Consider the following 14184-nt stretch of genomic DNA (forward strand, 5'->3'; position numbering starts at 1 on the left):
AGATAGCCCATTGTGTAGCTTTGTGCATAACTACAAAAAAAACTCTTGGAACTGAAGGAGACCACGCCTACACCAGACGAAGACAGGAGCTGGTGGAATGATAATACTACACTATTAAGTAAGATCAAGGTCATAGTGCGGTATCCCAAATTTCTTAGATTACATATGTTCACATAATACACATTTAAGGGAGAAAAGCTCCAACTCATATTAACTTGTATAAATATCTGTATCACCCCAATGAATGTGTATGACCTCACTCCATTAGGGTATCACACAGGAGTAGGGTCAAGAAAGCTTAAGTCCTATTGAATAATTGTTGTAGTACTGGTTTAACTTGTCAATATAAAAAAAATAGTGCAAGTAAATTCTGTGTACACATGGTTTACAAGGACATCACTAACTAAATGCAACATACATACACAAAAACGTAAAGAAATTTGTAGTATATAAGCATGCTACGAGTTTTTTTTACTTCCTTGATTTAATACAAGAAACTCTCGAATTTTTTTTTTTGTAAATATATCTGGTATTCATATAACACACTGGTCAAGAAGGCCTTAAAGTTTCTTTCTCTCTAGCTATCTATTGTTTTGTGTCATTCAACTAGAATAGCACCTTTTTTCTTCCCGTGGGGAAAATATCTGAAAAGTCACTCATAGTATGTGAAGTTAGACAGTATATGTTTTACTAGCAGTCAGGTGACCTCTTCCATATTTCATTGGGAATGACCAGTCACATGAGCAGTACTAGTCGTGTTAGGTAAGTATATAATGTTGATTATTTTATTATCCAAGCTGAGATTTATTAAGTCTGGAACACGATCTCAGCCAATCCAGTCTAGAACAGGATACCAGCAGAATTAAACTTGTATAGAACTGATATAGGGTTTCTTCAGAGCTAACTCTCCAGTGGAGCTGGGTATGTGTCCATTGTGAAATGTAAAGTATACATCTGAAAGGTATTTGTTTCAAATAAAGATTATTTATTGTGATTGTGTGTTCAGCCTCTTCTTATTACTTACAAATTCAGTTAGTCAGAAAATATAGAATTATTTTTCAGTAGATATTTTGATGACTATCCCATCAGTAAGTGGACCTTGTCTTTCCACTCAGTAAATCAGTTGTAACTGAAAAGATCACATTATAGATAGGTAGAAGGAAATTTTGATGCCATGATCAGAACATATTATTGTGGAGTTTGTGTGTGTGTTTTATCTGACGTGTGTATCATTCTTACACAATCTCTTGTATATCTAAGTTTTAAAAACTTTATTTGCATGAAAACGGCATTTTCCACAGCTCAAAAGATTCATGAACAAGAAGAAGAGTTGATCCCTGACGAGAGATGGTTGTCAGGTATAGAAGAAGTTCTCTTCTTGACATAGGACTTTCACCAATGCTGCAAAAAGCCAGGACTTCTATCTAATTGCAACTGATGGATCAGGAAGAAAAGTTGCTGATGTCTGGATTACCTAGATAAGTCAATCAAGTTATTCCCCTGAAGATCGAACTCAGAGTCGTCATTGTGGCATGATGAATATGCAGCTGATGATCTGTAGGAGAGTTATAGAATGTTGACCAGATATGGCCCAGGAACAGTGGATTATATGGATGCATGAGGGAGAAGAAGTCACAGTGCTCCCCGTACACATATTGTGTTATGCAGTTTACAGCGGATACAATCTAGTGCATCAGTAGCGTGCAATACCGTTATAGAACTCATTCATTAAACGAGTTGTTTCCTGTCCAAAGCACGTGTATCGTTATTTTAGGCATTTATCTGTTTGAGGAGGGATGAATCCCTGGCATTGTTTTGTAATTATGGGTAATTGGAATGGTTATAAAAAAATAGTAAGTAAAGTGAAAGTAACCAGGGGAAGCAGTAATTCTAAGATTTTCTTTCTGTTGCATCACATATGAAAACAAATATATGACTGCCAACACATCTGATATTGTTGAATGAAGACTGTGCTAACAACCTGGATACAATGCAGTAATAGTGATTTGTTGGTTGAATATTCTGATGCATTCTTGGGACGAGGAAAATGAATGGGTCAGACAACAGTGAACTAAAACTACATAAGTATGAATGAAAACTACGAATATATGGATGACAAATATTCAATTAAATAATCAACGTGAAGACTTCCCTGCAGTACTAGAGATAAAGACACAAGTAAAATACATTCAAATGTTACAAGAAAGGATTATGGAACCTTCAGATAGCGCTTGGTCTGCTCCAGTCGTTATTTTGAGAAAGAAAGGTATTTCCAGATTCTGTATTGATTTTAAACTGGCAGCAGTTGAATCGAGAGGTTCAGTGCTCGTATCAGTATTGTACAGTGTGTGCTATCCAGAGAAAAAATCGACCAAAACAAGGTAAACTCCAGCAGCAAATTGTTGATTCTCCTTCGCAGAGAATAGCCCTAAATATCGCTGATCCACTCCCAGAGATGGAGAAAGGTCATCAGTATATACTCATGGCCATTGTCTACTTGACAAAGTGGGCTGAGACTTATCCATTGGTCGACATATCAGTAAAGTAGGTGAAAGAAAATCAATGACTGAAATAGCGTTGCAACCTAGGCTATCTTTAGTACACTTTCATATGTAAATAACTTCTCTATGTGAAGCGAGGAAGTTGTGTTTTCATAAATGTATATTGTTACGTATACCTTGTAAAAAGCACGAATGTTAATTCTGTCGGATGAAAATTCTAGCCACAATGTCTTAAGTTAGCTCAATTCTGCCGAGGAGTATTTATTTTGTGATGCCTGAAAAGATAAACTTATGAGTTTGACGGCTTATAGATGGCAGCACATTACAATCCACATTTGCTGAAACACAACTTATCGAAAACAACGATGGCTACCCAAGTAATTTGTGCGTGTGCTGCAAGCAATGTTATAAACAAAAAAATACATGTATAAGTGAATATATGTATGTGCTCTCACACATATGTATGAAAATTACATAAAGACATTCACGAGTGTTGTATAACATGAATGGATCAATTACACAGAACACAACTATTAAGCAACACGTGAATGAAGATAGAATTTGATCCGAATGTTATGATGCAAATTACAAAACAAATTGGTGTGTATATTCTGATAAGGCTAACACCAATCATGCATTTATTTATTTTTTATTCAAAGTTTATATTTTTTTCAGAGATTTTTACTTCACTCTTATTAACTCTTTAATAAAATGACACTTGATTTTGGTTTTTGAACTTAACTACTAATCATATTTCTTGACTACAATATCTGACATATTTCATATCAAAAGTTTACATAAGATATATTAAAGTCTTACAAATCACCTTAAGACAGAGTTTTAGTATCATTGGAAACATAAAGTCCACTGCTTGTGCTGGCATATTCACTTTGGTTTCGTAAACTGTGGTATCATTTTAATTTAAAAAAAACTTTTAAACATTGTCTAAAATATTCAATAATTACTTTGATTTGACTAACAACTGCGAAGAAGGTAACACTTTTTTTATGAAGTAAAATTAAATTACTTATAAAATAAAATGTATATGAGTGCATTATAACCTAACTAAATTTTTATTGGTGATAATGTAAGAACAATGTTTGTTAAGGTATACTCTGGTTATAAAAAATATCGTATAAAGGATAGGATCTAATAAGATTACATTTCATATGAACGAAAAAATAATTGTCGCTTACTACTGCTCAATGGCTCAATTTCTTTTTATTGTAATCAGCATAAGACCAGAATACATAAATAATTAAATACTATATCATTAATTAAACTTTGAAGCATATCTAACATCAAAACATGAAGCAAAGTTACAAATATTTAATGATTCATAAACAAAGTTGACAGCAATAAGTCTTTCTTGTGACTTTTTTTTACAGAGTTATGATAGAATAGAATGAAATATGCCTAATCAATGCTCAATTAAAAAAGAAAAAAAAACAGCATGAAATTATACAGGTTTTGAAAGGATACTGAATTATCACCTATGTCACACCATCCAAAGCAATTACCTTGACATATGGAGTTATCTCGTACATACAATTCAGTCTCATATTAGGCTTATCACAAAATAACTTGAGGGATATGCTTTTGAACTGCTATTCTTATACAATTTAGCTATAACCTTAAAAGAACTGGTTATGTAAGCATACACATGTAGTTATCTGACTGCATACTAAATGTTTACTTTCTCCCATCATCTAAGGCTTTTTCTAAATCTTGCATACTAATATCCTCTACATTAGTTATACTTTTTCCAGTTTCAGAAGTCTGGTGCCAGTGTTTAGTCTTTCCTTTACCTCGATACTGTGGTGCCCCACGGTGGAACCCTCTTGGGCTTCCATAACCAAAACATATTGTTTTTGGAACTCTATATAGGAAATCAAAATCAATCTATTGAAAAACAACAAATAAATGAATATGCAACTCACAGTTCTATGACAGTTTATGGTGAGGTGCCTATAATTAAGTGATAGATGCATACCATAAATTGATGTGTATGGCAATAATCACAAATGAGATTTCTGTGTGATCTCTTATTTCATTCATACAAGCATACATTGCAAGAAATCTTGCCAAATATGTGATTATATTTAATATAAAAACTTATATAATTATCCATTAGATTAATTTATTGTTTCCAATTTCACTAGTAGAGAACAGTCAGTTTTGTTAGCATTTTGGACAAGCCTAGTAGTTCTTGTATCAAAAATTATCAATATTTTCAAAGCTGAACACACACTACTTTCAAAATTAAATTATTAAGTTTACACTATCAGAAAAAAATCATTTTAGAAAAGATAACCTTGAAGTCTGCCCGAGTTGTCATTAACAAATGATTTTTATAAATACTGATATTACATACATTAGAAACTATCCAAACTACAACTTCCTGCAATACAGCTTGAGAAGTTCCTTCTGATCTAAGGACTTGAGTTTCACAACAGCTAATTTATTATGTTTTGGTTTGAGTTCTGAAAGATTGTGAGGCAGTACATGAATACATAATACTTGAAAATGAAGGACAAGGAAGAAAATGTTGGTCTACCTAGACTATTCTATCAACTAAACTAAACTTTAAAAACAAACAAGTTAAAGCCAGCTCTTCTCATTCATATACTTATTTACTTATTGAGTCTTTCCTTAAACTTTCTTACATTTAGTGAATCCACCATATATTAAGGCAACCCATTCCAAACTACAGAAGAGAAAAAATTCTAAGCTGAGAATGTAAAAACACATAAGGAACAATTTTATTGATGATGAACTAATGTTCTGTTGAAATGTAGAGTATTTTCTATCATCAATAAAATTCTTCTTTATACTTACAAGTCATTGCTTGCCTACCTATTATCATATTAGCATAATGTGCTTCCTTACTCAAGTATGTAGCACATCTATTCAATATATTGTTACGTCTCCATTTGTTAATTAACTTTCCGTAACTTCACTCCAACGAAACTTTAACGACACAAGTCTTTACTTAATAAAACTGGTTTATTCTTTCCGAATATAACCTTACCGATACACTCAACCTCAACAATCGCGCTAAACAAACGTTATAACAATGAATGTGCTCAATAATACTTCTGACTGCAGATCAATTACTCACTGTCTACACACACATTACATTACCTCCTCGCATCACGTTGTCCCCTCTTATATATACCCACCTACCCTATCTAGTAAATACTAGAGCATTCATGAAAGAACAAGATAATTCTAGAAAATAGAGGGCGCCACACCAGTCACGTGACCTCGATGACGCAACAATATTTTTGTCAGGTTAGTGTTCCTAAACCACAATATAACTGTCTCTCTGTTACATTAACTCTTTATATGCTAAATAAAAATTAAATGTACCACTTTTTTAAAAATAACATTTCGATTACAAACAACAGTCATCTTTATGCATAAAATGGTGTATCAGACTTTCTCCTTTTCATTTTTTTGCTTATTGAATTCACCTAAAATATTAAATTTATTGTTTACACACACATAGAGACTACTCCTAATTGGAATTACAAAAATATGTCATGAGTAAAAAAACAATAATAATGACCATGTAATATTATAGTAAACAATATCATTATCATGATAATATTGTAGCAGCTAATGGTAAGAAAGTTTAATTCTGTACTAATATTAAGGTAAACCAGAGTAAATGTACTTAACTGAAATAACTTAAGGACAGTACAATATCACTTAGACTATGAACTATGTTAGTTATGTAATGGTATGGAATAGTTTATAGAAAAAGCTGGTGCTGAGTAGCTGAGCTCATTAAAAGTTAAATATGTCATAACAGAAAATCATAAAATTATACCTTAGTCATGTAAATTCTGAGTAATTCATTTGAAAAAAGCTTAACATGACAGGAATAAGAAAATGATGCATGTGCAAGAAATGTATTGTTGAAATTAGTAACCTTAAAGTATTCAAAATTTTTCTCAGGTTATTTCTAGCTCTACAAGAGATATTACATAATCACTTTAATAAATACCTAAATTAACCAGCCAAAAACTTTTATTAATTATAGAACAATTCTCACCTGATCTGAAGTTTATTTGGTTCTTCAACTCCTGGTTTATTCACTTTGCTTGATTTATTTCTATTATGTATATCTTTTACTTTGTGACATACCTCATCAGTTTCCATGGCATCTTGAGTATTGCTATAATGATACATATTGTTGGTTCTTATTTAAAAGTCACTGACGAGGTGCTTGAGTAATTAAACTTACACTTGTATGTAGGTTTTATCACGAATGGTTTCGTGAAATGCTTGATAATTAAACTTATTCTTTTATGTGAATTTTTCCCCTGAACACTGACAAATTTTTGAAGTATAATTAAAACTATACATGTAAACAATTCAACTAAATGTACGTGTGCAATACTTAGCTTAAATGTAAAACCAAACTTTAAGATTTAATTACGTTTTTAAGTTTCAACAATTCTATATGAAATGATTAAAAAAATATTTATCAAACTCAAAACAATGTAATGAACTTTAATGAAACTACTTCATTATATAACAATGTGAATTTAAAAACAATGCACAGCACTATTCGTATAGTTAAGCTACTAAAATTATTTTTTGGTATTTAGATATGTTGTCCTCCCAGTGGGTCAGCAGTGAGTTTACAGATTTACACCACTACAATCAAGATTTTGATTCTACATGATAAACAAAGAATTATGTAGCTATGTGCTAAATAAATAAATAACAATGATTTGATTTGATTTTTGTTTTCTATAAGTGGCTTTGACACATTTTAGGGAACAATATATAAAACATAGTTATATCAGTTTGGATTTCTTCTACCATGATTGCCTATAATACTTCATTTTGTAACTCAACAAATAAGATTCATGGATAAAGTAGAGCACTGTATGGTACACGGGTTGCCAAGTGAAGCAGTTTTGAAGTCACATCTTATGCCGGTATCTTGAACACTAAACTTTTGTTGTCAGGCCTAATGAACATTATTGTACCTATAGACAGAATTACAAAATGTAATAATTTAAATGTACATGTGGAACCCCATGTAGATTAAAATTCAAGTGACAAACATTGTTGTGGGAGCTGCAGTTCATTTAACACATATTTGTAACATACTTCCTAGTCACACTTTCAAAAAATGACAAAATCTGAACTCTCTTTTGAGATAATAGCACACTTTCAAAAACATTCTAAATGTATAGACATAAGTACTTTTAACTTGTATTCCTTATAACTAAATTATAATAGTAACTCACATTCTAAATAATAGTTTCCTAATGGTTTGGTATATTTTATATATTATACTTATATGTATTAGCAGTTAATAAGTATTGGTATATGTTTAAATGTATAATAGTGCCAACTTATTCAAGAGGTTACTTTGACCAAAAATGCTAAATGTAAACACAGGCTAAAAAACAGCAGTCATGTCAGTAAATTGAAACTGAAAATGATCTAACTAAGCCTAACAATTCTCAACCTGATCTTGTTCCACAAGAAACACTTCCTTTCCTGCATACTGCAATATCATAATTCAAATGAAATATAAAATGATCAAGCATTTAAGCTTTTTGTAATCATTAAAAGAAAATCAGGACAGTAGTTGAAGTGGAAGTTATTAAGAAATACAGATTCTTTTAGCAACATAACACCAAGCTAAGCTTTTATCAGTTTTTTATAATCTTTATGCAAGTCTTCCCTGAACTGGAAGTCACATTAGTTTATAAAGTTGAAAATAACATAAATATTGCTTTCATTAAGTGTTTAGATAACTAGCCTATGACTTCTCAAAGCTGTGTTATTAGCAAAATACATAACATCATGACAATCAAGGTGGAAAACATATGATTGTCTAAAATCGATAATTGACAATTGCATTGAAGTTACAAGATTCAAATTTGCATTATTTTGACTATCCTCCTATGTGACTATCAATGCCAAAAATTCAGGAAATTCATAAACACTAATGTTTTAATCCAGTGTGCTGAAATCAACCCCAAATAAAAATTTGTATGAATAAATTAAGTGTATAAAACCTTTTTTTACTGAATAAAATTCACATTTTAAAAGTTTAAAAAGATGCTTAGAAGAAGAACAGCATATTTATTTTCAATAGATATTTTCTTTAATGATGTAATTTTGCCCTCAGGCAACAGGATCACCCTACTAGGTACCAAAGGGTTAAGTTTTGTTACTTCTAAAACTTAGTTCTAATATGAAATATGTGAGAGAGCATCAATACATTTTTGTTAAGACATTAAATAAAACGTGCTTCAGGAGATGTCCAACAAAAACCAAAAATTAGCCTATCTATAACATAGGGCTTAAATAAGAAAACTTAGGGCTCATAAGAATCATTTCAAAGTTCCTTTTAATAAACAGAAAACTACATATATATATATATATATATTTATATAATTATCTTGATTTTGTACATTATTTGAATTGATGTGTATGATTTTATGATACTATTATTTTTAATTTATAGATTTTTATAATAAATATTAAAAGGGCTGTTTCTATGAGAGCCAGATGAAATGAATTTCTGTTTTGAAGTGGTAGTTACAGTATTTACATTGTTTCAAGAAGAAAATTTTATGTGTGGGTCCACTGCCAATTTTTAATATTTTTTTCTTTTTAAAGAATAATCACACTCATAAAATTAATAAATATAAAACATAAGTAAACTGATGGAATAAATCATTAACAGTTCTGATTTTTTTACTTTACACCAGGTTTTCTTTTTATCAAAAATGACATCTTTATACCTCTTTGTTATCTTCTGTTTAAAGGTGCTGAATCTAAAATCCGCAGGGTATTTGTGTTCTTTTATCAAATGTTCTTTCCTTGCTTGAGACTCCATAAACTTCAACACACAGCCTTCCACCAAACACTCATATATTGGCTATAACAACACATTGAAGAAATAATTAGTTTCACAACAGCTTCAAGTGACAAGATGAAAATATGTTAAAAAAGATTGCAGTGAAATATAACACTGTATTTTCAACAGAAACGTAAGGCACAGCCTACAGTTTCCATAACAACATAAATCCTAAACTTGTGTGAATTGCATTATTATGTTCTAGCCATTTCCTTAGTATAAGGAGATGTTTAAATATTATAAGGCTATGCAAGTCCCAGTCACATTACTTTGTATTCATACATAAAAACTATGCTCCCATTCTTTCTAACATTAACACTTACCTAACCCAAAAATGTTTCTGATAGATACTCACATCTTAACACAGTACAGCTATCTTCCCCGTGTGTCTGCCTAAGAGGTTTGTATGTCACTAACCTTGAGGCAATTTCCAGCTAATTTCACAAGTTTTAACGTGAACTGCACTGGTACATTATGATGTCATCATACAGCAAAAGCCCTCCATCAATAGGAGGGTGACATAATCTCCATGTGCAGTAACTTCCCTTATGCAGTTGTTGCATTTGTGATAACTTCAATCTTTGATGAGCCAAGACAAAAATGTGGGAAAATATACAGAGGTATCCATCGGAAATATATTTTCAGACTTGGCAAATGTTAACTTCTGAGGTGATAACTCACCTCTTCCCACAGTTCAGCTAGAATCCCATGTTCAATTTGTGGAGGGACCAGTGTAATATTTTACATAGATGAACTCCCTTCAGAAAGTGCTTGAAGGAATGTGACAACTGAAGGCAAGGGCTCCATAGGGACACATCCATGGGAGATTGCCTCTCATCTTGATCAGTGTATACTCTTCATCTGGAATGTAGGCGAGAAGAGGCAAATAAACCCCATGTGTTGCAGGGACAGGCACAATGAGAACATGACTGTCCAAGCACTAATATACAAGTAGTTGGTGAGCCAATATATGTACAGTAACTCTCCCATTTATGTCGTGCATATATTCCTCGAAAATACAACATTAGGCGGATCGATGTAAATCGGCTGCTGTTTTTCCATTGACTTAGTGTCATAAAGAGAGGGTGCTTTCCTGGAGACTAATTGGAGGACACCCAAACTTAATCTAACACAAACACAAAGACATAGAAAATAAATAAATCAATACAAAACATTTATGTTTAAGGGTTTTCGGAAAGTTTGGCACAAAAATAATCCCAATGAATATTACTTGATATTGGCTGATTGGACAGACAACGTGTGAGTGAAGCCAAGTTAAACTGGATTTAACCAACTTATTTTGGATATTGTTCCTAATTTTGTACTAACCTTATATTGGATCAATGTAAATAGGAGAGTTACTGTAGTGTGATTTGGGAGTGTTCAGACCATACCTTGTTTTCTCACCTCAACTACACTGAACAGATTCCAGTTGCAGAAGGAGAGCACATCAGACATGTATTATTGGTTTGGTTTGTTTTGAATTTCGTGCAAAGATACACGAGGGCTATATGCATTAGCTGTCCATAATTTAGTCGTGTAAGACTAGAGAGAAGGCAGCAAGTCATCACCATCCACTGCCAACTCTTGGGCTACTCTTTTACCAACAAATAGTGGGATTGACCATCACAATATAATGCTCCCACGGCTGAAAAGGTGAGCATGTTTGGTGTGATGGGGGATTCAAACCCGTGACCCTCAGATTGCGAGTTGAGCACCCTAACCACCTGGCCATGCTGGGCTGACATGTATTATGGTTTCGTACAGTGTGTGTTTACCTCAACTCTACTGAACAGTCTCTATGAAACAGAATTCAGCTGCAGGAGGAAGGAACTTTAGTTAGGCAGTATGGTTTTGTATAGTGTGTGCTAAATTCAACTTTGCTGTATAGATATTGGCTGCAAAAAGAGGACACATCAGATATATAACATGGTGTGCTCACCTCAACTGAAAAGGCTCAGGCTGCAAGAGGGCACAAGTAGTACAAGTTATGGTTTTGAGGGTGACTTGCACTACACTGACAGTATCACCACTGCCACACTTCTCAGTGTATTGTTCTAAGCCCAACCGATGAGGATTCTCCATTGTCCAATTCCCCCATTAGTAAATGGAAAGGATCTCCCACATTGCACTCAATGATGGGGTGGAGAATATATATTGGGGAGACCCAGAGAAGTGCTTGGATCCCAAACACCTCCAGCAGGAAATGTATTTTACTGGAGACAGTGCAATGGATGACCACAAAACCCTATTTTTAAAAGCCAGCAAGTACAAGCCAAAGTGGGCAGAACATTCATTAGTGCTGGCTTTTTCCATGATAGTCCATGGAATATGTGCAGTCTGGCTCAGACGATTGAGTAAATACATATACCACAAGGATACTTCAAGTGGTCTTTCAAAACATCTCATCTGACAGAGGGCACTGGTAGAGCCAGGGTATATGGTACAAGCACTTTCTATTATCCTGACTCGCTGCAATGTTTGGGTAAGTATAACATGGAAAGGCAACACCAACCACCACCTGGTGGAATCCTATGAAATTAAAGAAATATGTATTCTTCTCAAAGACAGTGGGGTAATTGAACAATGTCAACCAGTGGAAGCCGAAAACCATCAGGAGAAAACCAGAAGATGTATAGTAGGAGACGAATGTGTGGAGAGTCGTCCAAATAGCTGCCTAGAGGAATTCATCCTTGGGTTGGTGAAGAAGAGATGCAAGAGAATGAGAAAGGAGACAAATTGAATGTGAAATAGTATGCATACATCCACCTTCCAATATGAACATGCCAACTGGAATTGTTGGTGGACATATCCAGTAAAAAGAAGGAGAGAGGTCCTTAGAAAAAGAGGTGTCCCAAGTTAGGGACAGACAAAAGCAGAGAAGTCCATGATAAGGCACCCTGAACAGTCCAAATACAACACAAGAGCCAATCTGGGTCTGAACAGTCAAATAGATGAGAGACAAAAGGAACAAAGACAGGGGAGAAGTATGGTTACTCTCCCGGGCAGTCGGGGTCTTAGAAAGGAAAATTTGGTCTGGAGAGAGGAGTATATAAGTACAGTGGAAGAGGGCATGAGAAGCATCTATAGTATAGACATTTGAACTACAGTAATCACATGTGAGAAAAAGAAGAGAAAGATAATACAAAGAGCAAGAAGTCCACGCGTGAGATTGTGCAAAACTCCATTGAGGTCTCAGTCGGGCAAGGAGGGCATAGGAGAATGAAAGAGGAAAAGAGAGTGGAGAGGATAGAAAAAGAAACACCTTGTGGTATTGAGAAAGGTGAAATGTCATGAACAAGGCCTCCTGACAACTAGTAAAGGTTGAACAGTCAGCTAAAATAGACATATAGAAAGGGCCCCTCATGGATGCATTTGCCTCCCTTTTCAACTGTGGGCTTCCTCTCTCTCTTGTTCCCTTATTCTTCAACATTCAGCTGTGTTTGTCAATTTTCTCATCTAGGCCTTGCCTCCTGTTAAAACCAAGAATAAATCCAATAAAACACCTAGGGTGTTGATAGAATGCAGACTGGGCAAGAGAGGTAGCTCCCCACCAAGATGACAGGCAATAAGACGAGCCTGATGTGTACGGGTCCAGAAGTGTATCTCTAACACCTGAAAGCAAAAAGTCCTGAAATGGGTGCTTCTCAGATGGATGGTGCAAAAAACAACCATATAATTGACTGAGTAGAACATGACTAAGTGATCAATCAGTAGGAGCAGGAATGGTAAGAAGGTTGAGCACGTTGGTGTTGAGTGAACGCTTGTACAGTGTCCAAACATTGGAAGTCTTGCACTTATCTAGAGATGTTCCTCAATAAGAGAGAGGACCACTGATAAAAGAATAGATCAAGTTTTAGAGGTGATAAGGGAATGCTGAAAGTAGAATGTATATGATCCAATTACCTTGACAATTTCTCAAGGAGAGGTTCTCAAAGGAAGAAAATGGACCCAGAAAGAGAAAAACCCGTGTCTGGAAGGTCCACTGTAGGAGACACACGAGTGCCTGCCTCAAAGAAATGAACAGTTCCAAGAAAGCCAGAGTCTCCAAAAGTAAATGGACCTCTTGCACAGGAAAGGAATGAAAAGCATAAAACCTGGTGATCAAATATGTCATAGCTCACAGGCAAAGAGGATAAGGCTGAACTTGGTTGAGACAAGAGATGAAGAAAATGCCCAAAAGTACCAAACATAGAGTGGGCATGAGAAAGGACTTAAGTCCCTGGGTAAATCTCTCTCTCTCAACCTAGTAGTCATTTGTAAAAGAAGGGTGGTGGGAGAAGAGGAAACCATCCGAGAATGAACCAACAGAAGTAAATAGTCCAAGAAAAGGAACACCAGCTCTGAGCCATAAATATGGTGTGTGAAGGCCTTTATGATACCAATTAATACAAAAGGGGCCAACACTAAGTTGAAAGGAAGAGTAAAGAATGGGAAAAACATGAAAAAGATGGACAGAACATAAAAAATAATTATGATATGTAAGAAGGTGTCCAACACATTAACCATGGCCAACTGCATACTGGGTAAAAAAAGACTATAGACAGAGTCAGAGGGAGGAAAAATCAAATGAGAAGAGAAGTGAGGAAAAAGAACAAGGTGTAGAAATGAAAAATGACTGTCAGTAGAAAAGGAGTCTAATAGCTGAAGAATAGATAAGTACCCACAGGATCATACATGTTTCACAGTCACTGACAAGAAGAGCGATGAATTAGACTTCTGGTGGAGGGAGGGTGAAAAAAAAGAAAGATCTGGAATTTGAAAAGGGAAGGTTAGGAGCAGACT

At 34.2% G+C, this 14184-nt stretch overlaps 1 protein-coding gene across 3 annotated transcripts in view; it reads right to left on the bottom strand.

Annotated features, from left to right (window-relative positions):
- Positions 1 to 3703: 3703 nt before the first annotated feature.
- Positions 3704 to 14184, bottom strand: part of LOC106467685 (zinc finger protein 511-like) — a 19450-nt gene continuing 8969 nt past the window's right edge. For all 3 annotated transcript variants that reach the window (XM_013928061.2, XM_013928060.2, XM_013928062.2), the window contains exons 4-6: positions 9284 to 9420; positions 6562 to 6684; positions 3704 to 4380 (exon numbers count right to left, since the gene is read on the bottom strand). In XM_013928061.2, coding sequence (XP_013783515.1) covers positions 4194 to 4380; positions 6562 to 6684; positions 9284 to 9420 — 447 coding nt within the window. In that variant the 3' untranslated portion in view covers positions 3704 to 4193. The remainder of the gene's footprint in view (positions 4381 to 6561; positions 6685 to 9283; positions 9421 to 14184) is intronic.

The sequence above is a fragment of the Limulus polyphemus genome, unplaced genomic scaffold (assembly GCF_000517525.1).
Source record: "Limulus polyphemus unplaced genomic scaffold, Limulus_polyphemus-2.1.2 Scaffold2706, whole genome shotgun sequence".
Lineage (NCBI taxonomy): Eukaryota > Metazoa > Arthropoda > Merostomata > Xiphosura > Limulidae > Limulus > Limulus polyphemus.